This window comes from Bos javanicus, chromosome 18 (assembly GCF_032452875.1).
Source record: "Bos javanicus breed banteng chromosome 18, ARS-OSU_banteng_1.0, whole genome shotgun sequence".
Classification (NCBI taxonomy): Eukaryota; Metazoa; Chordata; class Mammalia; order Artiodactyla; family Bovidae; genus Bos; species Bos javanicus.
In genome coordinates this window covers 1,860,171-1,887,027 of record NC_083885.1, presented here as the reverse complement: position 1 = coordinate 1,887,027, position 26,857 = coordinate 1,860,171, and the positions used below count along the sequence as shown (strand labels likewise).

Sequence of the window (26,857 nt, the reverse complement as noted above, 5' to 3'; positions counted from 1 at the left end):
TGATCCAGCTTCTGGTGCCAAGGGCCAAGAGGGGATGAGGGTCTGGGACTGGGTGAGGCCCTTGTTGTCATGTGCCGCTCTGGGCACCAGAGGAGGCTGAGGAGTCAGACTTCTGCCTTCATGTTTCAGTGCAGCTCGTGGACCTGTCTTGCCCTGTGGCATCCAGCCCTTCCTGGAAACAGCACACTGGCCTCTCTTCAAGGAGCCTGTTTATTCAGGGCGATCATAAATATCACAGCCTCTCCTTGGAGTAAACCTCAGGTCCCCAGATCAAGCCAAGTCCTTCGGGACTGGCAGGGAGGCAGCTCATGTGCTGTCACGTCCAAGGACGAGGGGATGGCCCTCCGTGTGGAAGGCTGGCCCGCCCTGGCGTTCCCACCTAGTTAGGAGCCAAGGTGGACCTACCTCTCTCTATGGGGAGACACTGTTCCCTAAAGCACCCCCACAGGTCTGAGAACAGAGAATGGCCAGAGTAGAGGCCTTGTTTCCCCGCTGCCAGCAGGGGAACCGGCTGGGCTCGTGCGGCAGCTACAGGCGCAGCCTCTTGATGTCCTCGCTGCGGAAGTCTATGCGCAGGGCCAGCACCTGGCGCACTTCAGCAGGCGTGAGGCGCCATGTCAGCGGGCCCGAGTTGGCGCCCCAGTAATCCAGGATCTCGGTCACCTGTGGGAAGAGCAGAGAGAGTCAGCAAGGAGGGGCCAGCCCGAGAATCCCACCAGAGGCAGTGCAGGGGCGCTCAGGAAGGAGGCGGCCTGCAGGGCTGGGCTGCCACTGGAGACCCAGATTTCGTCTCTGCCTCTCCTGAGTCAGCTTTCTCTGGCAAGGCCAGGGGAGCCCCACATACCCGCTCCAGATTGAGGATCGTGGCCATCTGGGAGAGCCGGGCAAACTTGTCTCGGATGGTCCAGGTGGTCACCGTGGTGAGGTAGGCAATGAGTGACCTCAGCTCCTTGTCAAACTGTAGACCGCCCAGCTGCATGGGAACATGAGTTCAAGGCCTGGCCCTCCAGCCCAGCAGCACCGGCCCCCAGCTTTGCTCAGTGCTTGGCTCCAAGGCCAGCGGGGACTCGGATGGTGCTTCAGTGGGCTCTGCTGCTTCAGGGCAGCACTGAGCCTATGTGCACAGGGCCTGGGGTAGCAGGGAGGGGACAGACTGGTCCTCCTCAGGGAAAACAGTAGGGCAGAGGCCTGTGCTCTCTTCACGTTACCCGGTTGAAGGTGGACTTCAGCACCACTTTCTCCAACTCAACTGCGACAAGGCTGGTCATGAGGCTGGTCAGGCTGTCGTAGATGACTGGGGACAGGCCGGCCTGCACGCAGAGACTGGATGTCAGTGGGGGTCCTACCTTGCCCCTTTGCCTCCATACGAGCTGTCGGGAGTGCTTCCACAGCCTGGGGCTTGGAAGGGCATCCAGGGCTCCCAGCAGGAGTGCGATGAGAAGCCTCAGTGCTGCTGATTTGGGCAGAGGTGGCTAATTCTATAGACTGGTCCTGAGAGCCCTTGCTCACCTTGAACTCGGCCATTTGCTGCTCCAGATTAAGGATGAACTGTTGAACCCAAGGATCGTTGGCCTCATAGTCACTGAATTCCTCCTACATCAGGAAGCAAGGTGGGTCAGCAGGGACTTCTCCAAGGACCATTCTCCCCCACCCCACTTCCACTCCTTTAGGGAAACACTTCTGTAGCTTATGACTCATCCAGCCTAAAGCCAGCTTAAAACCAGGCTGGCAGAAACTGCTGTTTCTGCATCATACTTCTGACCAGCAACTGAAGTAGTGGCCCAAACAACGTGGTAAACCTCCTGGCAGTTTACCCCCTCTTGTATCTCGTGTTCTATAGGAATGAAAAGATTGTGTATACATGCTCAGTTGTGTTTGACTCTTTTGTGACCCTATGGACTATAGCTCGCCAGACTCCTCTGTCCATGGGATTTCTCAGGCAAGAATACTGGAGTATGTTGCCATTTCCTCTTCCAGGGGATCTTCCTCACTCAGGGATCGAATATGTGTCTCCTGCATTGGCATGCAGGTTCTTTACCAACTGCATCAGCTGGGAAGCCATGAAAAGATAAAGCTAGAAAAAAAAGGTCCTAAGATGTGGGGCAAAAAGAGCCTCAATAAAAGAGAATACATCAAGGCAAACTCCTTTTAGATGTCTTTTGGAGCCCTCTGACTGCAAGAACAACCTGTTACTGGGAGGAAGCTAGCCTTCGAGGGTGAGGGAAATGAGCCTGAGAAATACTTAAGGTACAATCTATAAGACAGCTCCACTGCTGGGGGCCGGGGAATGCGGGGCAATCCTGGGCTTGACGGCTGCCTGTGGTCAGGCTGACCTCCTCGATATTGTGGGAGACAGAGAGGAAGGTGTTGATCCAAGGCTGCACCTGCGGCTTGATGGCTGTGCTGTTCAGCTCTGTGAGCCCTTCCTGCAGGAGAAGGCAGAGACGCGTCAGACGTGGGAGGCACATGCCCCATCCCTTCCCTTTCTCCGCTCCGTCCACCCTTTGTCTGCCAGGGCATCCTCAGCTCGGAGCCTTTTCTGCAGGCCCTCTGTGAAATCTAGCAGAGATAATGCTGATCCAGGAGGCCAGGAACAACCTGTTCCTTCCGAGATCTATCCTGAATCAGGTCCAGGCCAGAGATGCGGCCATGAGGTTGGTCTGATTTCTGAGCACCTGGTACCAGGCAGCGCCTTCGGCTAAGGCCACGCAGGTCTGCGTACCCACGTGGTTCCATTTCTTCTGAACACCTTCCTGAGGGCTCCTGGCACTGTGGAGGCCGAGTGGAGATTCTAGAGGACCATGCCGCCAGCTTGTCAACATGGCAGCAGCACTGCTAAAAACCTTGAGTCTTCAAGGGACTCGCACAAGTTCAATGGCGGGCACTCTGCTCCCTCACATCTCCTCCCCACCACGCCTATTTCCTTATATGTGTGGAACCCATGATGAGCCAGTAATGAGAGTCTCAGAGCAAGACACAAGCCCAGGACTGGGGCTTACCTGCAAGAGGTCTCGGAATTTGCCGGACACGGCAGCCAAGTCAGAAAGGCAGCTGTCAAACTTGGCCTGGGCCTGCTCCCCTCCAATGCCCTGGCTGAACAGCTTGGTGCAGTCACTCTAGGAGAGAACACCCAGCCATCAGGCTTCTGAGCCCAGGGAATATCATCACGACCACAGCTAAGATTTAAGTGCTTACTGTGTGCCAGGCCCAGTTTCAAGCATTTTACTTTTATTAAAGTACTTTTCTTATGAAGTAAGTACTATTATTATTTCCATTGTATAGATGAGGAAACTAAGGCACAGAGAAGTTAGTAATTGGCCTGAAGTCACACAGCACTGTCATGAAGCCAGGATTACAGCTCCAGAGCACCTGTTCATGAACTCCACACTGAGGCTGAGTAGCAGAGAACGCACAGGGACGCTGCTCTGGGTTGCCAGGAGCTGCCTGCGTTTCCTGCAGCCTCCTCAGGGTTTGTGCTGTTTTGGCTCCAGCGGGAGCCAGCAGTGAGGAAGAGCTGCTAAGGGACCAAAATCCAGCAGGCTAATTAATGTTACAGAAAAGTCAGGAGCACAATTTAACGTGCCATGACTTAAACACAACAGACAACCACCTTGTTGAATACTTAAAGATGTGAGAGGCTCTACGGTACTGGTCCTTTGTGACTATCGCTCTTATTTTATTCCATTTTAAGACCTTTTTGGGGTGAATTTCTAAGCTGGTCCAGTTTACAGCAGCCTCCCGAGCCTCCCTCAGGAAGCCTACCAGCACTGAGGCCCTCTCCTCGTGTCTGCTCCTGGCCGCCTCAGGCAGCCCAGCCCTAAGGCCAGCACTCAGCACCAGCCTCAGCGCAGAGCCCCGTGCTTTTGCAGCAAAGCGCCTTCACAGGTACTGGTGCCTGCGGGGAGGCAGGACCCTGGCTCCTCTCCTCTCCCAGAAGCAGCGCTCAGGAGTGGAGGGGAGCTGGGCTCTTTGTTTTCTGGTATTTAACAAAGTAAATGCTCCATGCTGTTGTGTGTAACTACTAATACAATCATTAACCACCACTGCATGCTGCTCATGTACCAGGTGCTTTATATTCTTGTTTAATTCTCACAACAGACCTGTGGGGCAGAGACCATCCTTCCCGTTTACAAGAGAGAAAACTGAGGCTCAGGGAGGTTAGAGAACTTGCCTCAGGCCCCACAGCTGGCCAGTGGTCAAATGGAGATGTGAACCCAGGGGTATCTGACTTCCAAGCCCAAGTAACTTCCACTGTTATATGGCCTTCCTTTAAAAAACGATGACAACAACTGGCTCTCTACAGGGTTAGGTGAACCCTATATCGTATTTTTTTCGGCTGTGCCACTCAGCTTGTGGGATCTTAGTTCCCTAATCAGGGATTGAACCAACGCCCTCACAGTGAAAGCACAGAGTCCTAACCACTGGAATGCCAGTGAATTCCCCTCAGAATCATTTTTATCTCAAAATTTATGGAAGACTTTATTATTTTTATAAAGTGCTTTCAATCCTGTTTTTTTTTTTTTTTTAAACCAGGCTACCCAACAAACCAAGAGCAGGGCCCCATGAAGATCTGTATTTCATTTCATTGATGAGAGAGGTGACACTCAGGGATTTGTCCAAGGTCACAGGCCAAGTATGTGCTGAAAGAGCTAGCTTGAATTCTGATCTCCCAAGTCATGGGTCATAGTTTTCTGTAGTTCAGAGATGCGCTGCTACCATCTCAATCACTAATGAATCCCCTCAAGTGCTCTGAGGAAGAGCTGACTCAATGCCAGGAATGCCATGGCCCCAGCAGGAGAAGCACACAGGGCTCACTCTCAACAGGAGGCATGGGAAGGCTGCAGAGAGCCGACGGCCAGGGTCCCCTTTACCTCCAGTGTCTTTTTCAAAGTGGAGATGTTTTCGCTGCAGACTTCCACGTTGTTCAGCGTCACCTGGGAGACAGGACAGAAGAATGTCACTTCCTGCTCACTGCTGTTGGTACCCATTCCTGAGGCTCAGGGCAGCTGAGGACCACCCTCAGCACTGTCACCAGGCAGGGGGCTCAGGTCTCAGCCAGACAGCATGGTGGACTAGGCTCGCCCTTTCTCCAGAGCCTGACACAAAGAGGCAGAGAAGCTATCTGACCTCAGAGGTAGGGATCCAGGGTTTCAGGTCTTTTTGTTCTGTGTGTAGGCATACAAGACTGGGAGAAGTCCTGGGGCTCCAAACCTCCAAGCCAAGGTCAGTGATGCAAAGGCTGTCACTGATTTAAGAAATGCTTCCTGAGAGCCTGTTACCTATCAAGTATTTTCTCAACCATTAGGTCTGCGGCTCGGCCAAATACCTTCTGCAAAACAAGTACAGCTGACCCTTGAACAACACTGGGGTTAGGGGCCCAGTAAACTTATAGCTGGCCCTCCATGTCTACATCTAAGTCACTTCAGTAGTGTCTGACTCTTTTAGACCCTATGGACTGTAGCCCACCAGGCTCCTCTGTCCATGGGATTCTCCAGGCAAGAATACTGGAGTGTTTGCCATTTCTTTCTCCAGAGGATCTTCCCAAACCAGGGACTGAACCTGCGTCTCTTATGCCTCCTGCATTGGTGGGCAGATTCTTTACCACTAGCGCCACCTGGGAAGCCCACCTGCATCTGTGAATCTGCATCCATAGATTCAACCGTGAATCATAGAGCTGTAGTATTTACCACCGAAAAAATCCATGTATAAGTGGATCTGCGCAGTTCAAACCCATGTTGATAATATAGTCAACTGTATTATTAAGCCAGCTCGCAGGTGGAAACAAGACACCTAAGAGGGTGAAATGACTCAACAAGGTCAGTCAACTCTTGATTCAGAAAATATTTAAAGTGCCCACTATGTGCCAGGCACTGTGGAAGGTACTGGGAATAAAACAGTTAACAGAAAGAATTCAGCCCCTTCTAGAGTATACATTCCTGAAGCAAAGTTGATAATAAATGTCAGGGAGTGATAAGTGCCACAAGGAAACATAAAGCAGAGGAGGATAGTAATTCAGTGAACGACAGGCCACAACGCTAGAGCCAGGGTTGGAATTTAGGTCTCCCCACTCCAGGTCAAGGGCTCCTTCCTTTATAATTCAACTCTGTATGAGCCTGATACATAAACAACAATCATAAAAAGCAGTGTGTGAGAAAAATGATAATTAAGGTAGAAACTGCGATGGTCATTTAGAGGAAAGAAACCATGTCTTGGTCTAAGGCACAACAGGAAGCTCCATGGCAGAGCTGGTACCTGAGAGGGACTTAGGAGGCTAGGAGATGGTTCTGGAGAGAAAGGCGAGGGCATTTCTCCACCCCCACCAGCTTCCGCTAGTCCACCGCCCTGTTTGATATTATCGTAACGGTACTTAGGATTATCTGATATTGTCTTCTTTGTTTCTTGTTTGCCTTTCCCACTAGAATGAGAGCTCCACGAAGGCAGGGATCTAGTTTGTCCAAGAGAACTTTCTTGATGATGGCAATGTTCTAAATCTGAATTGTCCAGTACAGTAGCAATAACCATGTGTGGCTACTGAGCACTTGAAATGTGGCTGGTGCAACTCTGTAACTGGATTTTTAGCCTGAAGTTAAATAGCCACAGCATACTGGGCAGTGCAGCTCAAAAACCTACAACAGTGCCTGATATATAGACATTTCTCAATAAATATTTGTTGAATGAATGAATGACTTCTGGAGAAAGGATAATACAGGCAAATGTAGAGTGGCAGAAAATCCCAAAACATATCTGGAGACCAGGAGAGTTGGGGTAGACGTGCAGGGAAATGACAGGAGGTGGGGCTGCAGAGATGGGTGACGTCAGCCTGGGGCGCGGGTGCTACGTGGTCCTGGACACCGGGGTGGGGCTGAGGAATATGTAAAGTGGGTGAACACTATATGAATACAGCTGTGGTTTGGGAATACTGATCTGGAAGCCACTGTGCGGGAGAAATTAGAGTTTGAGATAATCACGCTGCCCTTGAACGGGTGTGCCAGTGCCATGACCAGGAAGGCCGAGGTGAGGGAGAGAGCAGCTGATGTTTCAAGAGGAGAGTCAGAAACCTCAGGATTTCTGGGTGAAAGAGGCTCAGAACCCCAGGGATTGAGATTAGGATGTCCCTTTTGTCTTTCACAAGAACATTGCCCTTGTCAGCATCCTGCAGCCAGTGCTGGAAGGTCATGCTGCTGACAGTGCTGCTAAGGCTGCTTGCACGGTGGACGGATGACACTTGAGGGGTTCTTTCCGCGTGTCACAACACCAGGCCACCAACATCACAAGCTTGACACAAGGCCACAAGCATCTCCAGCCTCCGGAGAAGGAACTGCACTGTCACGACAGCTCAAGGATGGAAGCCATAACATAAATGTTTCCAAAGCATTTGAGGGCATAAGAAAAATCTGTCATGAGGGGAAAATGGATTTGGGTTCAAATGGTATTGATTTCAAAGTTTCCTTGTCCTGACAGTCCTTGTAAGCATGGATTCACTGGGCTTATCCTAGCTCACAGTGACTGATACATCAGCACCGTCGGGGAATTCATACTAACAGCCAAATAAATCAAGGTGACATAAGAAATAGGCCCTGTGGTGGGAGTGATGACATTTTAAGTACTTGGCGTCGGAAAACTAGAAAACTGTCACCAAGCGTTTAGCATCACCTTTTCTTGTCGGCCTTATCTTCTGGGCCTCAAACGATGGAGCTGTCTGAATGGCAGCAGCAAATGTGTGAGCACACAGCAGTCAGCCTACTGGGGACTTGTGGAGACGAGGGATGGAAAACAGGACTAGAGGGACAGATGTGTCAGACTCAGGAGGCCTTCAGCAAAATGCCCAGGCAAAGATGTCTACTTTTGATGTGGTAGGCAGTAGGGGTCGTTTCTGAGCAGAGAAATGAAAGAATGAAAGTAAGTTCTGTGAAGAATGAAATAGAATGCAAATAAAAAAGAAAAATTAAAGTCAGTTCATGATTATATGAAGCTGGTTGCCAGAAATGCTGGCAAAGTTCTCTAAAGGTACAGAAACAATAATTTCTTGGACAGAATCCTGTTTTTTTTGGCAACAACCATGACATCCTAAATCGACAGGACCCGTGCTCAGGGAAAATATTTTCAACGACAAGGAGAAAGTAGGACTGCCTGAATAGACTTCATTGGATCTGTCTGAGGACTGGTTACTGTCGTTTTCCCTTGCACAGGGACAAGGTAAAAATTAGCATGTTTAGGCTTCTGTCTCTGAAAGCAACATCTCAACTTTTTTGGTGTCATAGTTCCCTTTAAGAATAATAAAAGCTTAAGAACCTTGCTTCCAGAAAAAACACATATACATTTTTGCATCCCCTGCAGGGTGATGTTCAGGACTCCATCTGTGGACCGCTGTCGACTGAGAGGTCCATTGTCGGATGTTTCCTTCAGGTCTCTGAACCCCAGGAGCCGAGAAGAGTCTGGCCAATGCGGGGAGGGCAGAACAGCCTCTGATAGCACCATACCCACACATGCCAAGACAGCAGGTGCCAGAAAGGCCTGACCACAGGCCCAGGACTCATCTGCATTCTTTTGGGCTCATCACAAGTTGGTTGTTGCCTGGTATGAACCCTTTCTTCCCCTCGTACTTCCTCCCCAGCTGTCACACAGCTGTCATGCTGGGTAGCAGCGCTTGAAGAAGCTCACCTTCCTGAGGAGGCTGAACGCCTAAGAAGTGTGCCAGAAAAGCAGTTTGGTAGGCCTAGTGGGTCAGCTCCCTCCCCCACTGCGGGCCGTCCTCAGAGAAGCGGTCTGGGGGCTGGCACAGATGTCATCCAAGCCTGGTACTCAGTGGAGCCCTCAACAGCTGGGGGTGCTCCCGGGAATGGGCACTGGGGAGCTCTGAGGCGCCCAGCCTTCTTGGCAGGAACAGGACATGTCCTGGCTCAGGCTGCTCTGAAAGAGGTCCCTGGGTTAAAATGGTTTCAGAACCTCTAGAACGAGCCTTCCTTAAAGGAGGAATTTTCCATCTCTGCAGACACTGGAGAAGTCTCCAGTTGATGGCTGGTTAACCGTGGCTCAGCCCAGCTCCCACCTGTAGGGCCGCCTACCAGAAAGGACAGCTTGGCCTCGTCGGTGCTCTCGATGCCTTTGGTGTCGAACTTGCCCTGCTGGAGGCTGCTGTGCATGATGCTCACGGCACTGGTCACTCCACGCTGGATGTCCTGCAGGGTAGTGGCTGGGAAGCCCATCCGCAGCTTGTGACACAGGACGTCCCTGGGGCAGAAGGGCACACGGGGACTGGTAGCACGCAACCTGTCCTCCAGGACGGGCGCACCAGCCGGCTCACCACCCCGAGCCAGCAGCGTGACCTGCTCTTCCCAGGGAGCAGGAGGCCCTGAGCAGTCAGGGCATGAGAGGCCGCACCCCCTCAAAGGCATTGCTGTGGCGAGCACACACAGAGAAGACTGGCCGGCTCCTGACTCCCTGTGCGGCTGTCACTGAGCGGCGCTGAGCTCCAACACGCTCAGGAGGAAGTACAGCTTGGTGAAGGCAGCGGTGTGAGAGTGGAGACATCAGCTTGTGAAGGTCAGGCTCCACTCCATGTTCTACCACGTATGAGATGTGTGATCTCCCTGGGCCCCGGGTTTCTCATCTACAGAAGAGAGCCAGTGGCTCCCACCTCACAGGGTCGCTGTCAGGACTGAACGGGAGCAGGAAATCAGCACGGTGCCTGCCTTGTAGCAGAGGTAAGTATCACCGTTAACATTACAACTGCTGTCTTCATCTGAGGTGCCTGTTCCCTTTCCTCAGTCTGAGGGCCAGAAAGAATCCAGTCCAGGGAATACAGATTTGGCCTATAAGGTATCTGGGTGCTGTACAACTGCCTGGAGTCAAGGATGTGGTGCTATGGATAGGAGCTTACAGCCTATATAGAACTGAACTTGAATCATAAGGGAAAAAAAGGAAGAAGCAAAATGGGCCCCAGGAATCCAACAGGAGGACCTTTCCGCCTCCCAGAGAGTGGAAAGGGTGGCGGCTGTACCTGAAGTCAGACTCCAGCTCTGTGGTGGCGAGGTTGATCATGGCGCAGAGGCAGTCGATGCTGGAGCTAGACAGGGCCCGCCCGATGCACTTCTTAACAATGTAGAAGACGTCATCCACCATGCTGGATGTCAACTGGCCCTTCTCATAGGTGTCCAGGGCCACAGCCTACCCCAAAGGCAGATTGCCCAGTAAGGGCCCCGGTTCTGTCACGGTTCTAGATAGTTCTGTACTTTGTCTGCTTTTCCTAAAATAGCTTGTTCTGGTCACAGCTTAGAGTGGCTCCTCCTTGCTAAAACAGTTAACTTCCCTACTGATCACCAGTGTTAGGAAACTAAGTAGTTAGGGCGTCTTGAGAATATCTGGTATGCACGATATAAGACACCAGGGGAGGCCCATCTTCTCCACGGCTCCTCACCCACACACTGCTATGGAGGTGGGGGACAGAGAGGCTCCCGAGGAGCTGAGGTGCTCTTCTATGACCTTTGGGGAAGAAGTCCCAGCTGGGTCCATGAAGAGCCCGATCACCCCAAAGATGCCCTCTGACCATTCAAAGCAGTACACTTAGTCGGCATGCCAGGGTATTCTCAAAGCAGGACCGAGAAATACGACACGCCTCGGCCATGGCTGTCAGCCTGGTTTCCTGGACAGGATGCCCCGTCTCCAAGGGGGGTTTCCTCTGTCCTACCTTGTTGACAGTCTCCCTCATGAAGTACTCCTCCATGGTGATATATAGACCAATGAGCTCCTGCATGGTGCAGCTCAGTAGGCAGTTATTGAGGAGTTTGTCCAGGCACTTCTGGTGCTCTAGGAGACAGCCAAGAAAGGAATACTCACTCTTCTTCCCCAAAGGAAATAGACCTTTTTTTTTTTTAGGTCCCTTTCTAGTCTCTGTTCCAAATCTGTACATAATTTACATGGTTACAATCACAGTACCGATACAATTCTGTATCCTGCTTAAAAATTACATCATAAATATTTCATTGTTTCTGTGTAGTTTAGTTTTTCTTCTCTGTAGCTTACTGATCTTTAACCGCTGTGTGATATCTTATGTAGATAGTCCATATTTTTTTAAATTACTATTTTTAGACAACTGTGTTATTTCCAAACATTTTGGCATTATTAGAGATAACTGGAAATCACAGTAATTGGAGATTGAAGTTTTTAGATTTTTCATTCTATAAAAAGTGCTGTCCAGCAAAATTTTCTGTGATGATAGAAATGTTCTGTATCTGCTGCCTAATGAAGTAGCCACTATTAAGTACTTGGAATGTGCTTAATATGATTGAGGAACTGAATTTTTAATTTTATTTAATTTTGTGAAAAGTTAAAGTATTAGTTGTTCAGTCCTGTCTAACTCTTTGTGACTCTATGGACTGTATGTAGCCTGCTAGGCTCTTCCTTCCATGGAATTCTCCAGGCAAGAATACTGGAGTCGTTAGCCCTTTCCTTCTCCAGGAGATCTTCCTGACCGAGAGATTGAACCTGCATCTCTTGCATTGCAGGCAGAGTCTTTATCATCCTGAGCCACCAGGGAAGCCCTTATTTAAATTAAAATTTAAATAGTTACCTGTGGCTTGTGGCTACTGTATTAAACAGCACAACTCTGAACATACATGGTCATTATTAACAGCAATAAGTACCAAACTCCAGATGAGCTCAAATCCTCCTTTAAACACCAATTCAGGGACTTTCTGGTGGTCCAGTGGTCAGGATTCTGTGCTCCCACTGCAGGAGGCATGGGTTTGATCTCTGACGGGGAAACATGATCCCACAAATCTTGTAGCAATGCCCAAAACAAATAAAAAAACCAAACCACCAGGTCATATAAATAATTCCCTTGCCATGCATTATTGGTACAAGCCATGCAGATTGCCACAGATGCTGGGTGAGTTTCAGGTCTCCAGTTAAGAGAATTCTGCATATACTCAACCAGCAGGGATTAAACAGTCTTCTTAAAAACCTGGAGTCAGTGTGTCAGTAAAATAGGACAGTGGCACACCTTTTTAGTCAACATATTTATTCCTTCACAAATTGTGACTGAGGGAACGGGGAGACTGAGGGAGGGAGTGAAAGGTTTTCTCAATATTATACTTCAATACTACATGAGGTGTAATTCATATATCATAAAATTCAACCATTGTACATGTGCAATTCAATTTTTTTTTCAGTAACTTTATATTTTATAACAATAGCCACAATCCAGTTTTAGAATATTCTTATCACTCTTTAAAGTTCCCTCATGAAATTATGTATATTTTTTTGTTCTATCAACCTATCTACAATGTGCACATATTGCCTACTTAAAACACCAGTCCTGAAATCTGAGCTGGTGAGGAAGCAGGGCGTGGGGAAGAGAGCAGGAGACTCACTGAACCATTCTTGCATTTAGCCATTTTCATCTGTACAATGATTAGATGGCCTGAAAGACCCAGTCTAATTCTAAAATCTGTTAAGTCCACATTTCCTCCTGAGAGTCAATTTGTCCACAGATCTCCCCCAGAGACTAACAAGCCCCAATTATTTCCTCATTAAAAGAATCTATAACGTAACTAGTACAAAACAGAGCCAACTATACCCCGACCCATCCCAGAGAACATGGGCAACACCTTTTACCTTGTTTGACTTCTTCTGAGGCCATGGAGTCCCCCACCTCAAAATCTGAGCTGATCCTTTTCCTGAGGAAGCGTAGGTACAGCTCACTGCGGGCATTCATCAGGGTGACCTCAGTCAGGATAGGATCCAGTTCCCTAAGACACGTGGAGCAGAAAGCATAAGCAGGACACTGGATTCCTTTAGATATAAGAGCTACAGGGCAAATAGAGTCCGAAGTCCCCCTCCCCCAGGCCCAGGAGGGTCAGCTCTGCCAAGTGGTCCTTCTGGCTCTGCTGGCCCAGTTGTGATCAGACACGGTGGTCAAACACATGTCCCATTTACATGTTACGCCTGAATTATTCACCCCCTAAAAATTCTGCCAGAGTTACATAAGAGATTGGGAGATGTATTTTTACTTTTAGTGTAATATGCTCAGTCGTGTCCGACTCTTTGCGACCCCATGGACTGTAGCCTGTCAGGCTCCTCTGTCCGTGGGATTCTCCGGGCAAGAATACTGGACTGGGTTGCTGTTTCCTTCCCCAGGGGATCTTCCCGACCTAAGGATTGAACCTGTGTCTCCTGCATTGGCAGACAGATTCTTTACCATTGAGCCACAAGGGAAGCCCGTATTTTTGTTAGTGGCTCGAGTAAAAATGATCTATCTTTCATGTAAAACAAATCATGCTTGCCTAACCCCTCATGTAGCTGTGGTGGAAGTTTTTAGGATACATCCTTAAACTGTGTCCCACGCTCATCACCTATCTAGATAAAAAGCCAAATCAATCTTGGAAAAAAAATGTTGGCGGACTCACACTTTCCAATTTTAAAACTTATCACAAAGCTAACAGCAAACAAGGCAGTGTGGTTTTACTGACATAAGAACAGACATATAGGTTAATAAGAGTCCAGATATCTTGATATTTATGGTCAACTGATTTGCAACAAGAATACTAAGACAATTCAATGAAGAGAGAATATAGTCTTTTCAACAAACTGTACTGGGATAACAAATAGCCACTTATATGGAATGAAGTTGATCCCCTCTCTCATATTTTAGACAAAATTAACTCATTTTCCACACTGACATCCAAGAGACCTTTTCAGGATGTAAATCCGGTCATATCGTAATCATGAGTTTTCCACAGCTCTTGGGATACAAACGCCAAATGGCCTGACAACCTGGCTAGACTCACCTCATGGCAGACTCTCTCCAACTCCCTGCACTTCAGCTGTTCTGGCCTTCTTTGGGTTTTCAATAGACGGAGTCTTTGCACGTTTTCCCTCTCCTCTACCTGGAACACATTTCACCTCTTCTTCCTATTTACTCTTTTATCTTTTTGGCTGTGCCACACAGCATGTGGAATCTCAGAGACTGAACTCATGCCCCTGCACTGGGAGCACAGAGTCTTAACCACTGGATCACCAGGGAACTTCCTCTACTTACTCATTAAAAAAATAAAAGAAAACTTTTTATTTCTTTCGTGTAAGGGTATAGCCAATTAACAATGTTGTGATAGTTTCGGGTGAACAGTGAAGGGACTCAGCCATACATATATACTTATCCATTATCCCCTTCTATTTACTCTTAAAGTCTCAGATGTGAGATCATGTCCTCAGGTTTCCTTTCCTTGCACTGCATCAGCCTAGGTTATATCCCTTTATTACATGCCTCCCTGTACTCTATGCTCAGTACACTGTAATGATTAACAGCACCAACTCTAGACCCAGACTGCAGCATTGGTAATGAACTAGTATTCTTGACAAAACACAAACATGTTATACATATGCTTCTGTTTGTATGCTATATTCCATTCTAAAAAAAGAGTCAAAGACAAAGTATTTTTAAAATGTAAACCACACTGTAAGAGAGCAGCCTCTGAATGATACTTGATTACCGATTCAAACTTCCATGGGGTGAAGAAAAGAGGATTATTACCTTGGCTCTATTTTTTCTGATGTAGAATTTCTCATCAAGTTGCTCTGGACATGCCGAAACTGCAATATACCACAGAAATGAGAATACTCTTCCCCTCCCTCCTTCTATCTGCTTCCTGCTGGTCCCTCCAGACTTCTGGTATAACAATGTTTAGATTTAGTTTGTTTAACAGGCAAGCTAAAAGGAGGCTCTCAATGGGAGGTGCCAAAGATTTACTTTTGATTTATATGCTAATGTTCACCTCTATTATTGTACTTAAAAGTGATGCTAGTGGTATTCCAATGAACTAATGTCTAGTCTCCTAGAGTTCTAGAAATTAAACTATATGGGGTTATTCCTAAGTTCTATTCTTATTTTATCTGCTTAAAGGAATGGAGAAACAAAGTTCTGAAAAAACATATGTTACCTTCAGCCCTTACTTTGTCAATAAAGGTCTGTGTAGTCAAAGCTATGGTTTTTCCAGTGGTCATGTATGGTTGTGAGAGTTGGACTATAAAGAAAGCTGAGTGCCAAAGAATTGATGCTTTCGAACTGTGGTGTTGGAGAAGACTCTTGAGAGTCCCTTGGACTGCAAGGAGATCAAACCAGTCCATTCTAAAGGAAATCAGTCCTGAATGTTCATTGGAAGGACTGATGCTGAAGCTGAAACTCCAATACTTTTGGCCTTCTGATATGAAGAACTGACTCATTGGAAAAGACCCTGATGCTGGGAAAGATTGAAGGCAGGAGGAAAAGGGGATGACAGAGGATGAGATGGTTGGATGGCATCACTGACTTGATGGATATGAGTCTGCGTAAACTCTGGGAGTTGGTGATGGACAGGGAAGCCTGGCATGCTGCAGTCCATGGGGTGGCAAAGAGTCGGACACAACCGAGCGACTGAACTGAACTGAACTGATTCTTATTTTATCTGCTCAAAGAAATGGAGAAACCTAAAGTTCTGAAAAAGCAAATGTTACCTTTAGCCCTTAAGGAATAAAGGAGAAATCTGAGACAAAATTATTTAACATTGAATAAGACCTTAGGAAATCAAATCCTCACTCAGTCACCAGATGGCAATGCTGCACATTCTGTGATTGACAGCGGTTTGACGTTTCTGTTGTGTTCCTTTTAGGAAGCCCTTTCTATTTCCTTCTCAGCCTTGTACTGAGGCCATCATCACCTTGACAACACCTCGTGTCCAAAGTAAGCTGGGGAGTGGCAAGATGCAGGCCAGTCTTCATTTGGCATTTTTCTCCTACTTGTATCTTTTTTGCACTCCCCACCCCCTTAGCCTCCCTGCCCCTGATTTATTCTATTCAGTGTTGCTGGCTAAGTTGCTTCCAAGCCCCCGATAAGCTTCCCCTGCTCACCTGCTGTCGGTAGTCCCTCTGCTTGATGAACTTGTCGACCACCTTCTCTACCTGTCTGTCACATTCCACCTGCAGGTATTTTATCAGGGTATAAAGTCTGCCTGGCCCATAGTATGTTTCCACTATTGGCTGATGGGTCTCCACAATTCGGGCAATTCCTGGAAGGGAGAAAGGGAGAGGGCTGGATTCCAAATGTTCTTCCCACAGATACACTCCTTTCTGCTATCCAGGACTGACTTGGGGTCAACTCAACCCTTTCTGGCTGTTTTACTTCCCAAAATGAACACAAACGGTTCTTATTGGTGTCAGGAATTGCTAAGCAAATCTGTTACCTAGGCACAGTGCTTGGTAAACAGTAGGCGTTTCATAAATTATACTGACAGTTTCTACAGGAGCATCTTTGGAAATGAGCATCACTCTCTCCCCTGTCATTTATTAGTTAAATCCACTCTTGGAGTTTTATTCTCAGGGACTAGGGAGAACAAAACATCTGAGAAACTCTAATCTTTGAGAATCAGATACTGAATTGGGACGTTAATTCTCCAATAAACCAGTATATAGCAAACCACAGGTATAAAGTAAAGGCATCAGGCTGGTGAGGAGAAAAGAAAAGCTAGGATGCAGGTGCTGCAAGTGTCTGCAGTGGAGAAAGAGGCTTGCCTTCAAACAGAAGAGTCAGTGTATCTGCAAAGATGACTGCAGCTCTTCGATCACTCATGTCTGTGCCTAAAACCAACAGGAGGTTCTCCTCAGCTTTACTGGCCACCTGAAAAAGTAGAAAATCCAGAAATATTTCTTAGACCAAAGGTTAGCCTCAGTTTTCCTAAAAGACCTCCCAGTGACTTTCCCCCCATGTTTCCCTTGATGCTAGAAAGCCTAGATGGCACAGAGGAGCGTCCCTTGGGGGCTGTGGGCTGTGGGCTGTCCAAACCTCAGGCAAGACAAAGAATCTAACATGGTAGTTAACTCTTCTTCCATTCAGAGGGATTAATGATGCTTTCCTCTTCCTTGATAATATCTACAGCTGTTAAACTGGGGAGAGAATCCCAAGTTATAATAATTGTTTCAAAGAATAACTCAAGAGTTACTATTAATGGTGCTCTGTTGAGTAGGGGACAGAATCTGGGTACTTCTAAGGGAATTTTAAGGGATTAACAGTAGAAGCCCTTTCCAGGTTTCAGATAACAAAGTACTGATAAAAAAAAGTATTGATAGAAAAGTACCATAAAGCAGTTACATTTCATTTCTTGTTAATTTTTAGAATGGGTAAAACACACTTAAACATTCAGAAGGAACAAAGGAGTATTGGATGAAAAGTAATTCTTTCTCTTATCTGTGTTTCTTGGTCTCCTAAGTTTCCTCCTGAGAGGTGGCCACTGCTAACTGTCCCCCACATACCCCATGTTTATGTAACATACAATCTTTACGGCTGCTCTCTCCAATTTCAACATGAATGATGGCACGCTGTTGTTTAACTTAGCCACATGTTAGGGAGTAAATTGTGCCTGCACATATGGAACTGTCGCATTTTCCTGAATGGCAAAATAATATTCCACTACACAGAACTGGCGGATGGGGACAGGATGCACTGTGACACACACTTAAAAAATAACAACTCTGTGCTCACACGCCTACTGTTTGCTTCTCCCCAATCTGAGGCTCCAGGGGAAGGTGAGCAGAGACTAAACTGAAGCCTGTTTCTTTTTCAGTTTTAACCTGCTTCATCTCAGTTTTTGAGCTGCAAGCCTGGGGCTTTTTTCCCCTCCAAGTCTTATTTGAGACTCAAGCCTGGTTGGTGTTGTTTAGTCGCTAAGTCGTGTCCAGCTCTTTAGTGACTGCATGGACTGTAGCCCACCAAGTTCCTCTGTCCATGATTTTTCAGGCAAGAAAACTGGAGTGAGTTGCCATTTCCTTTTCCAGGGCATCTTCCTGACCTAGGAATTAAACCTGCGACTCTGCATGGCAGGCAGATTCTTTACCACTGAGCCATCAGGGGAGTCCTCAAACCTGGTTACCAGTCTAAAAACCACTAACCAACATCTCTGAATGCTCTTACAAGAAGCCAGTCCCTGGATGACAGCTTGAAAAAGGTGATTCAACTTGTCAGAGAAATCGCATTTTAATTTTCTTATGCTCTTACTTGGTCTGTTGGAATACATCAGTAGATGTCCAGGCCATGCCTGGTACAAAGTAGACTGGTAACAGTAAGTGCTAAATGAATGCATGTATTCAGTCCTGCCAGGATGCAGAAGAAAAGGGGATTCAAATCCAGACGTAAAAAGTATCCACAGAAAATGGATCCATCCAGTGCCCTGGTTTGCAGGCTGAGAACTGTACCATTATCCTGCCAAGCAATCAGGAGCCATACCTGCTTGCAAAGATATTCTGAGAACTTGCTTAATCCCTCCTCATGCAAGCCCAGCAGTGGGAAGATCTTGAAGAAGCGCTCCACCTGGGGCAGATCCCCTTCCTTTGTGGCAACGGCAAACTTCTCTGTGACAATGGCTTTGAGACGCTGCTCAGCTTCCTGCAGCAGTTTCAGGTTGGCATCAATCATGCTGCCTGCACAATGGGAGAACATGAGAACTAATGTAGAGAACGGTACTGTGTTAGGTTTAGGCCACTTTGTCTGTGTATTCCAAAAACAGGTATTGAGCACTTAAGTGTGTGTGAGACGCTGTACTAACAATACAGATGGTGAAGAGGTGAGTCAGCCACACCTCCACTGCCACAGGAGTCACAATCATCTTCAAGAAATGAGGTTTGTGCACAAATGACTATAATAAAATTCAGTGTATGACAACTGTCATGAGAAAGGTGCCCACAAGTCACATTTCTGGTTGAAGTAATCAGAAAAGGCTTCCCAGAGATGGTATTTTGTTTCTCAAAGATGGGCAAGATTTTGATTTCTGAGTATGGGGTACATACATTCTAGGCAAGGGGAATGAAAACAGCAAAGCACTGGACACAGAAAGATGAAGAGTATTTGCAGAGAATTGCAAGCAGTATTGGAGAAGGCAATGGCACCCACTCCAGTACTCTTGCCTGGAAAATCCCATGGACGGAGGAGCCTGCTGGGCTGCAGTCCATGAGGTCACTGAGAGTCGGACGCAACTGAGCGACTTCACTTTGACTTTTCACTTTCATGCATTGGAGAAGGAAATGGCAACCCACTCCAGTATTCTTGCCTGGAGAATCCCAGGGACGGGGGAGCCTGGTGGGCTGCCGTCTATGGGGTCGCACAGAGTTGGACACGACTGAAGTAACTTAGCAGCAGCAGCAGCAGCAGCAGTATATACCCTGGTTTAAAGAGGAGCTCAACAAACGTGTACAATGAATGGATGTATGAGCGAATAGCATGAAAAAAGGCTAGAAAGACAAGAGTGGGTGGAGGTCATGGATGCTCCAGAACAGAAAGCTAAAAATTTAATTTTAATTGTATAAACAGGCAATACTGTCCAGTGTAAAGAACCCACTGGTCAGAGGAACAGTGGATCTGGATTGTTTTCTTTTCCATAAGGTAGGAATAACAACCTTTGCCCTGGGATGGTCTAGGACCTATACTGTGTCTAGTACCAGACAAGAAAATTTCCTAATTTTCCTTTTCCTGATTGAGACCGCCAAGTTCAGATTACAGATGCTTGTAACCAAACGAGGAAGCAGCAGTTTGGGATGCCAACCTTCTTTGCCCTGTCGGCTGAGCTCGATGACTGACTTGTCCAGGCACAAGTAGCGATGAATGTGGGCTGCAGCCTGCTCATAATCTTCATTTCTCAAAGCAGTCTGAACTCCATCCATGCAGAACTTCAGGTCCAAGATATCATCAGCTCTCTGAATGGCTTGATAGAGGCGATTCTGCAAAAAGATTTGTTGCTTAGAAACAACGTCCTATTCTTTCAAAAGCATCTCTCCAGAAGGTAGGAAGTTTCAGGGGCTGAAGCCAAGTAACCAGAGATCCTTTACAGCCTTCACTGGTAAACTAAAAAACATTACCACTACCACTCACAAAACTTGTGGGTTGATGGTCAATACTACTAACAAGCATCAGACAATTTTATTTATGTGACCAGTCATTTACTTTAATAAGGCAGTAGTGGAGATAATCCATATTTATATTTGGCTTATATTGTTAAATTTATAACATAATCACAGTGTATTTCACATTTTGGGAACATGACATTGCAATCCAATTAATAATGTATGCATGTTGAGGTTTGGTAGAAACCAATCCAAAGCAATTATTCTTCAATTAAAAATAAATAAAATAATGTATGCAAAATATATAGAAAGTATTTTTGTTTCAAATAAGCAAGAATGAGGAATTCCCTGGCCAGCCAATCCTTAGGACTCCACACGTTCACTGCTGAGGATGAGGTTCAATCCCTGGTTAGTGAACTAAGATCCCACAAGCCACACAGCCAAAAAACAAACAAACAAACCAAAACTCACAACCCAGATCCTGTGTTGTTCAATACAATAGCCACTCTCCACCTGTGACTACTGAGTACTTCAAATGTGACTAATCCAAATTAAGGTGCATATGCGTAAAATACACACTGGATTTCAAACTTAGCACAAAAATAAATAAGGTAAAAATGTCCCATTAATACCATTTAATAGTAATTTCTAAAATAATGGGTTAAACAAATGTTTCTAAATTGTGAAAATTATTTTCACCTGTTCTGCTTTTTAAAAAACAGTCACTGGGAAGTTTTAAATTACATATGTGGTTCATATTAGACTTTTTCTTTTCCCACCTAAATGACTTTTATTTCACTTTCTTGCCTAACGTCTCTGGCTAGAACCTCTAGTACAATGTTGAAAAGCAGGAGCAAGAGCTAACATCCTTGTTTTGTTTCTGATCTTTTGGGGGAAGCAACTAGTTTTTCACCAGTAAGTATGATGTTAGCCCATCTTTAATATCATAAAGATGCCCTTTATCAGGTCGAGGGAGTTCCTTCTCTTCCAAGTTTGTTGAGTGTTTTCATCAAAACAGGTGTTTAGTTTTGTCAAATGCCTTGAGTCTATGAGATGATCATGTGGTTTCTGTCCTTTATTCTATCGATTTGGTGTATTACATTAATTGGTAGTCTAAAGCAGCCTTGTATGACTGGGATAAATTTCACTTGCTCATAGTATAGTCTTTTTTAATACATTACTGGATATGATTTGCTACTGTTGTTGAGGATCTGTATGTCTATATTCATAACAGCTATTGGTCTGGTGTTTTTCTGTGTTATCTTTATCTTGTTTTGGTATCTTGCATTACGTTTCTATTGGATGGTCCTGCTCTAATTTCTAACGTGGTGGCTTCTCTACTACCCTCTACTAACTCCAATATCAAAAGCTCAATGGGATTACCTTGGCCAGGTCAAGCTGACGGACTTTGCTTGACACATTCTCAGCTAGGTTGCAGGTAAAGGTGATCATTCCAGCCAGCTGCTTTGCATCTCCTTCAATCAACTGTAGATTTGGACTGGACACACATTGTCAGTATACATATCCATAGGAGTAGATGGTAAAAGAAATGAAAAAACATTTTTACAGATGGAGACTGTGTCTTCTATTAATACTTCTTTTGCTTGAGCATGCTTGCTTAGTCACTTCAGTCATGTCCAACTCTTTGAGATTCTATGGACTGTAAGCCTGCCAGGCTCCTCTGTCCATGGGATTCTCGAGGCAAGAATACTAGAATGGGTTGCCATGCCCTCCTCCAGGGGATCTTCCTGACCCAGAGATCAAACCCATGACTCCTGCATTGCAGGCGGATTCTTTACCCACTGAGCCACCTGGGAAGTCATACTTCTTTTGTATCTCCCCACAACTCTTTGCTCCATTCACTCTATTCATAGCTTTTTCTCCAGCGTGTTTTACTGAAAACTTAGGAGAAGGCAATGGCACCCCACTCCAGTACTCTTGCCTGGAAAATCCCATGGATGGAGGAGCCTGGTAGGCTGCAGTCCATGGGGTCACTAAGAGTCAGACATGACTGAGCAACTTCACTTTCACTTTTCACTTTCATGCATTGGAGAAGGCAATGGCACCCCATTCCATTACTCTTGCCTGGAAAATCCCATGGATGGAGGATCCTGGTAGGCTACAGTCCATGGGGTCACACAGAGTTGGACACGACTGAAGTGACTTAGCAGCAGCAGCAGCAGCAGGCTTATATTGTATAATAATTTAAATAAATACAAAAGACAGCCCTAAATAAGTACTGCCAAAGAACTAGAATGCAGAATCTCCCCATTGCTAAGTGAGCATAAAATGCACTAACCAACACTCTAAGAGGATGATGATATCAAAGCAATTTTTATGACTAGCGAATATACAGAATACACAAAACAGGGGCTCTCAAACTTGAGCCATACATCAGAATCACTTGACATGCAGGTTAAGCTAGAGATTCTAGAGCCCTACCCCCAGAGCTTCTGGTATAGTAGGTTTGGGGTGAGGCCTCAGAATCTGCATTTCTAACAAGTTTCCAGACAATGTTGATACTTGCTGGCCCAAGGACACTTTGAGAACAACCTAACCACACCGGTAGGTATTCACTTTACCTGGAGGTAATTCTCTTTTCCAATTTAAACTCAACTGTCACTGTATAACACAAAGTTAGGAAAAATAATAACTTATCCAGTGGACCCCGATGAAATTTAAAATAGCTCTTGCTGAACTAAAGACTCACCCCATCCGGTGGAGGGTGACCATTTTACTTTCAATGGTATTTTGCTGCTCCAAAAGAGCATCCAGCTCTCTCTCCACCACTTTCTGAAACAAAGAAACATCCTGTCATTAGCATGGTCAGAGGGAACCTTAAGAGTTATCTAATCTACTACTTAGCTGAAGAGTAAATCCCATTTCAAATGTCTTCTTTCCTGTCATTAAGCTCCCTAGGGCTTTAACAAATAATACTTCATTGTTGCTGTTATCACATTACATAATAACTGATAGCCTAGGCATATCTCATTCCAGCTAGGAGGTGAACACAACAAAGAGACGAAATAAACTTTTATTCAATTTCATTAGCATAGTGCCTAACACAGGGAGGCACTAAAATATAAAGGCTCAAATAAAGAAAGGAAACTTCTAAACTGGCAGTTATAAATAGTCTCTTCTAGTGTATAAGCCCCACCAGGGGCTTCCCTGGTGGCTCAGACGGAAAAGCGTCTGTCTGCAATGCAGGAGACCCGGGTTCGATCCCTGGGTTGGGAAGATCCCCTGGAGAAGGAAATGGCAGCCCACTCCAGTATTCTTGCCTGGAAAATCCCATGGATGGCAGAGCCTGGTAGGCTACTGTCCATGGGGTCGGAAAGAGTCAGACACGACTGAGTGAAGGGAAGAAGTGTATAATCAGTACCCAGAAGCAATAAAAAGAATTCTCTCTCACCCAAGTCAATTTTTGAGTTACTTTAACTAATGTAATCTTCTTATGCTTGGGTTTCTTCATCTGCAAAATAGGGATAATACTATATACCCCTTACAGATGTTAGGTAAGCCCAACAATAACATACATAAATACAAACACAAAACCAGTATTATTCTGTCTGTAAGACTGACTTAATCTTTCCCCCCAAAGTATTGATTAACTCAATGAATGCAAGCTTAGTACTGAACTTTACAAAGCACATCTTGCTGAAAAACATATTAAAAACTGCTGGAGCTGTTGTAAGTTAATATTTGAAAATTCTCAAAGATACCAATGACCATCCCTGCTCCAGGCCGAAGCTGTCTTCTGTGCTCAACCTTCATAAAAGTTTGGTTTAGGGAACAGCTACTAAACTATTAGATCACAACTTAGATCTTTCTGCTGACTGGCAAGGAAGCCGGCTGGCAGTCAAAAACGTATTCACATCAAGTCACACAGAAGAGTAAAGAAGGCTGCAAGGAATGTTAGAAAGCATAAAGCTCACACTCCTCATTTGATATCAGGCACGGCCAAGTACAGCTTCCCTGGTGGCTCAGTGGTAAAGAATCTGCCTGCAAATGCAGAAGATAGGGGTCAGATCCCCCGTCCAGGAAGGTACCACAGGCAACAGAGCAACTAAGCCCATGCACCACAATCACTGAGCCTGTGCTCTAGGGCCTGGGAGCCTCAACTACAGAGCCCACTGCCCGGCAACTACTCAAACCCTCCAGCCCTAGAGCTGTGCTCTGCAACAAGAGAAGCCACCAGAATGAGAAACTCCTGTCTCCACAACTAGAGAAAGCCCAGGCAGCAACTTAAGACCTAATACAGCCAAAAATAATCCTCCTGCCAATGCAGGAGATACGGGTTCGATCACTGGATAGGGAAGATAATCTGGAGAAAACAGTAACCCATTCCAGTATTCTTGCCTGGGAAATCCCATGGATAGAGGAGCCTGGCAGGCTACTGTCCGCAGGGTTGCAAGAGAGTCCGACACGATTTAGGGACTAAACAAGAGCTAAGTACAAGGGATGAAGCGACTTGTCCAAGATTAGACAGTTGTGTCTGAATCTTAAAATCTTAGATTTCTATAAAGCCCTGAATTAACCTGAAACACTAAAATTACACTCTTAAATCATTCCCAACAGAAGGAAGTCTTAAAACGCTTCGAGTTTATTTACAATGATTTCCCGCCTTAATGAGATAACGAAGTAAAAGCATTTCAAAATTTTTAAACTGCTAAGTCGTTGCAAGAGAGCCTTTCTTCCTATTTTGAAAAGCAAGCAAATCGGTGTACACCCCTCAAGTCTAACTTTACTCTGGCGGAGAAATCTGACGATTAAGGGCCAGGGAAATCAATAGATGAGTGCGGGCAGATCGCCTAGGTAACAGGAAAGCATGCTTGGGGGCGTGAGAACGAGTAAACAGAGATGTCAGGTCGCTGCTGCTGCTGCTGCTAAGTCGCTTCAGTCGCGTCCGACTCTGCGACCCCATAGACGGCAGCCCAGGCTCCCCCATCCCTGGGATTCTCCAGGCAAGAATACTGGAGTGGGTTGCCATTTCCTTGTCCAATGCATGAAAGTGAAAAGTGAAAGTGAAGTCGCTCAGTCGCGTCCGACTCTTCGCGACCCCATGGACTGCAGCCTACCAGGCTCCTCTGTCCATGGGATTTTCCAGGCAAGAGTACTGGAGTGGGTTGCCATTGCCTTCTCCACAGGTCGCCCCACCTACACTCAACACGCCTGCATCTCGCATAGGTGCTTTTTTGGTTCCTTGGCAAGAAGAGAACGTCCCACAGCCCGAATTTCCCACGGCTCCTAGGCCCACTGCCTCTGCGTCCTTCCAGAAAAGACAGCTCAGCTCCCCCACCTCCTCGCCGCAGAGCCGTTCGTACACAGCCTCCAGCTCCTGCAGATCGGTCAGGGAGCGAATGAGCTCAGTGGAGATTTCTGAGCAGCTGCCTCCTCCCACCCCGTCAGGCGGCCGAGGCACGCCTGACAGCTTCTGAGGGGAATCGAGGTCTGCCATCTTCGTCCCCATTTCTCGCTTCCGGCTCCGCGAGGCCCCCTCCTCGTTGGCGCAACACGTCTTTGGGGCTGTCCACGAAAGTGCCTAATGAATTTGTAGGTTGTTTTTTTTTTTTACTGTCTACTTTAGAAAGTCAATTCATTCCATATTCTGGAAAAAATAACGGCCATAAAGAATATTTAAGTAATTTTCAATGAGATGTGGAAGCAAGGCAGAAGCAGTTAAAAAAATTATATATACATTCTTCAGGCACCCGTGGGGACCTTTATCCGTCGCGCGCCAACCGGAAGGTCCCTATCTTCGGAGGTAATGGCGGACGCCGGCGGCTCGGCGTTGTCTGTAGCTTAGGCCTTCAAGGAAACTGAGGATCTGTTGGATATCTACGCCATCCTCCCTGCTACAAGGTAAGGAAGCAGCTTCCTGACCTCTTTGAATCCGGGGAGAGGGAGAGCTGCTAGGTAGGGAGCTGGGCCGAGCCTTTGGTAGGGGTTTCCGAGGCAGCTTAGGCCCGAGAGGTAAGGGCAAAGGACGAGGAGGTGGCGGGGGCGGGAATGCTCGGGTCGGCTTTAGGGAATCTCCTCCCGCTTGCGTTCGCAGTGTGGGAACTAGGCCTGGCTCAAAATGAGCTTTCTAGAGACCGTATCTTTTAGGCACTGGAGAAGATGTGAGAATGGCAGGAGGGACGTCTCCCCCTTGGGAAAGTAAATACGACACAGAAATGGAAAGGTCGGCGGAATGGAAAGGTCTTGGGCATTAAAAGTGTAAATAATGGGAACAGCCTTTGAAATCAAGACTGTGTGGTGTTTATGCTTTGGCACTTGGGCAGCTTGTTTCCTTCCGTGATCTCATGCAGTGATGTTTTGGCACATGGAAGAGGGATGGAGGGAGCAATCACAGGCTCGTCTCCTCGTGTTTGCAGACAGCATTCCCGGATATCTAGTATGGTAAATAAAAATATACAAAGGTTAGGCCGTTAGTGGCTCCTGGTATATTATTTTGGCTGAAGTTCCTCCATTACCCAAGATAACAATCGTTGGGGAATGTGATTTCTAAAGATAGTCATGGATGGCATCAGTTGTAAAGCAACTAGAAAACAGGCGGAGTTCCTCAGTGAGCTATGAAGAATGAAAGGGAGCCTGGGGGGAGCTTTTCCAGGTTTTAGAAATGGCCCCTGGTTTCCTCTACTTGTTTTCGAAAAAATTGCATATTTTAAATTAAGTCAGTCAATCCTATCACATGGATCATATTGACAACATGATAGGGGTTTCATTGTGAATTCTGTTGTTGATAACTGGAATTTTGAAATTATTCGAACCACGGCAAGATGCAAGAGAAGAAGTTGTATCTGAGAATCACGTTTCCTTTTTTTTTTTTAACTTACTTTTTATTGAAGGATAATTGCTCGAGAATTTTGCTGTTTTTCTGTCAAACCTCAACATGAATCAGCCATGGGTGTACGTGTGTTCCCTCCTTTTAAACCTCCCTCCCCATCCCACACCTTTAGGTTGATACAGAGCCCCTGTTTGAGTTTCCTGAGCT

General features: G+C 46.4%; 2 protein-coding genes across 2 annotated transcripts in view; one reads left to right on the top strand and one right to left on the bottom strand.

Moving 5' to 3' along the window:
* Positions 1–192: 192 nt before the first annotated feature.
* On the bottom strand, positions 193–25,360 carry COG4 (component of oligomeric golgi complex 4). Its single transcript, XM_061386680.1, has 19 exons — positions 25,160–25,360; positions 22,571–22,653; positions 21,244–21,358; positions 19,563–19,737; positions 18,251–18,444; positions 16,543–16,648; positions 15,883–16,040; positions 14,531–14,589; positions 12,616–12,749; positions 10,688–10,806; positions 10,001–10,167; positions 9,066–9,231; positions 4,872–4,934; positions 3,000–3,116; positions 2,334–2,426; positions 1,510–1,593; positions 1,209–1,310; positions 845–973; positions 193–663 (listed from the first exon to the last, which is right to left on the bottom strand). The coding sequence occupies exons 1-19, from the start codon at positions 25,328–25,330 to the stop codon at positions 529–531; spliced, it is 2,370 nt and encodes a 789-aa protein (XP_061242664.1). The 5' UTR covers positions 25,331–25,360; the 3' UTR covers positions 193–528.
* Positions 25,361–25,596: 236 nt separating this feature from the next.
* The window catches only part of SF3B3 (splicing factor 3b subunit 3), a 38,881-nt gene continuing 37,620 nt past the window's right edge, over positions 25,597–26,857 (top strand). Inside the window, exon 1 of the mRNA XM_061386674.1 lies at positions 25,597–25,722. The gene's annotated coding sequence lies outside the window, so the exon portion shown is untranslated. The remainder of the gene's footprint in view (positions 25,723–26,857) is intronic.